Below are 2,262 nucleotides of genomic sequence, written 5' to 3' on the forward strand. Positions count from 1 at the left end.
CTCTTCTTCCTCTCCTTATGTTTTTTTTTTTTTCAACGACGATTAATCGTCAATTCTCGGCCAGTAATAACTTTAACTCGGTAAGAATCAAAAACCCAACATTTTTTTTATCGCTTTTAGATTTTAACAAACTACAGGTTGAAAAATTAGTTCCAAAACTGAATACGGTTGGGAAATACAATCCTAGGAATGATTTACGGTGAGGAAATATCACCGTATAAATTTTTTACGGTTCGGAAAATATAAACTACCAACCGTATACAATGTTTAGGTTAGGTTTTCCTATAGATATTAAATTTTCAAAAAATCAAAACCGAACAATTCCCAACCGTAAAGTGGTTATTTTTCACAATTTTCCCAACCCTAAGTTACCTAATTTTGTATGCGGTTGGGAAAAATATGAACTCCCAACCGTATATAAAGTATAACTTGAATTTTCAGTAAAATTTTATCGGAATTTTTTATCTTGATTAACAAGTATTAATCATAAATCAACTGATTAGTTTAATCTTATTACTGATCTTATCACTAATTCTACTTAATTTAATTTAGTCAATCTAATCATTAATATAATTAACAATGGGATAAGAAGTTTTGGGGATTACTATTTGATGACCTATTTTTTGTCTCTTGTGAGCCTTGAAATCTAGCAGGTTTCCAACTAATCTAACACCCCGACAATGTCCCATGTGGATAAAAGCGAGTAGTCAATTATTTTCATGTAGTTTCCTTATTTCTTTCCTCGATTAGTTTAAACAAGAGAATAATCCGTGAGTGCAACGATGAGTCCAATTTATGTTCAATTGGCTCACATTATATTGAAATATCCATTGTAACACGTTTATGCACTGGGAATTAGAAGAAAAAAAATAGTCTTGCAGACCACTAATTAAGTGATCTAATATTCTATTCTACTATTTATAGAGAAATGAGAGCAAAGATCATCTCATTACTAATTTACAACTACTCTGAAAACATTTAGAGCAGTGAGCTTAGACACCATAACTAGAAGCTTCAATTAATATTATCATGGCGAAGATTTCTTCTTCCTCCATTCTCTTTTGTGTTGGTTTTCTCTTGCTGTTGATTACTGGATCTACAGTTTCCGGTAAGCATGGTACACACATTTCGGCTTTTTCTTTTATTTTGTGTGTTTTATTTCATCGATGAATTAGTATCAATGCAAATATTGTTGCTTGAATCAATGCAGACAAGGCTGTTTTTACTATTGGCACTGCACCAGATGGCAGTGAATGTCCAATAAGTGATAATGCTGGATCAACTGGGACAAGTAGAGTAAATAATGGTCTATCATGTGGGGGTTGTATGAAAGCATGTTTCAAGAAATGTGGAAATAGCAAAGTAAAAATTGGTTTAGCTTGCAGGCAGATGACTGCTACTGGGTGGAGCTGTGGTTGTTGTTGTTCCACAGATCATTAATCACAATTTCCTATTAATCTAGTGATGCTGAAATAGTATTTAATTATTGAGGACTTCGGGTTCAAAAATATTGTTGATCTTTCGGAGTCTCCCTTTTTCTGTTTCTTTTTGTTCTTTCAATACTTTGGTTGGATAAGAATGTATTCGATAATAATTAATTTCATAAATATTATTTTATAATCATTTCTTACTTGATTACGTATTCCATTCCTAGGAATCGTGTCTTTTTTTTTAACAAAAAACATCGTTTAGAGTGGATTTTGGACGTAATTTGTTGGAGCTCAATGGAAAACCCATCTTGTCCCATGAAATGGTTTTCTTTTCATACTATCAAACATACCCTAATTTTAGCTGATGGGAAAAGAGTGCAGGACAGCCGTGATACTTCAAATTCTGGTGAATCCAAGAAATGGGAAGAAGAGAAATGAGGAAGTAACATCAAGGGAGCTTTTGGTTGTAGATGGGTCTAGAATCATTAATTTGGAACACCATGAGACTGAATGCTTATGATAAGAAAATAGCACAACACCAGGAGACTGAATGCTTATGATAAGCAAATAGCAGTGAAAGATTTGATCAATGCTCATAAATGTCTTGTCGGTACAATTCGGGAAACTAAAATGGTTACTTTCTCTAGTTACTTTTTTAGACAATTATGGTTTGATTCAGAGTTTGGGTGGGAGTTTTTGCCATCTCAAGGAAGTGCAGACAATAGTGGAGGGTTATTAACCATGTGGAATGCTCATAAATGTCTTTCCTGTACAATTCAGGAAACTAAAATGGTTACTTTCTCTAGTTACTTTTTTAGATAATTATGGTTTG

The 2,262-nt window shown here is 33.1% G+C and overlaps 1 protein-coding gene across 1 annotated transcript; it reads left to right on the forward strand.

Moving 5' to 3' along the window:
• Positions 1-931: 931 nt before the first annotated feature.
• Positions 932-1,567, forward strand: LOC113304065. Its single transcript, XM_026553164.1, has 2 exons — positions 932-1,108; positions 1,211-1,567. Exons 1-2 carry the CDS (start codon positions 1,030-1,032, stop codon positions 1,438-1,440), a joined length of 309 nt encoding a protein of 102 aa, XP_026408949.1. The 5' UTR covers positions 932-1,029; the 3' UTR covers positions 1,441-1,567.
• The last annotated feature ends 695 nt before the right edge of the window (positions 1,568-2,262 follow it).

The sequence above is a fragment of the Papaver somniferum genome, chromosome 8 (genome assembly GCF_003573695.1).
Source record: "Papaver somniferum cultivar HN1 chromosome 8, ASM357369v1, whole genome shotgun sequence".
Taxonomy (NCBI): domain Eukaryota; kingdom Viridiplantae; phylum Streptophyta; class Magnoliopsida; order Ranunculales; family Papaveraceae; genus Papaver; species Papaver somniferum.

Coding starts and splice junctions, on each gene's coding strand:
- LOC113304065 (XM_026553164.1), top strand. CDS start 1,030: ATGGCGAAGATTTCTTCTTCCTCCATTCTCTTTTGTGTTGGTTTTCTC. Junction 1,109..1,210: donor TACTGGATCTACAGTTTCCG/GTAAGCATGGTA, acceptor GAATCAATGCAG/ACAAGGCTGTTTTTACTATT.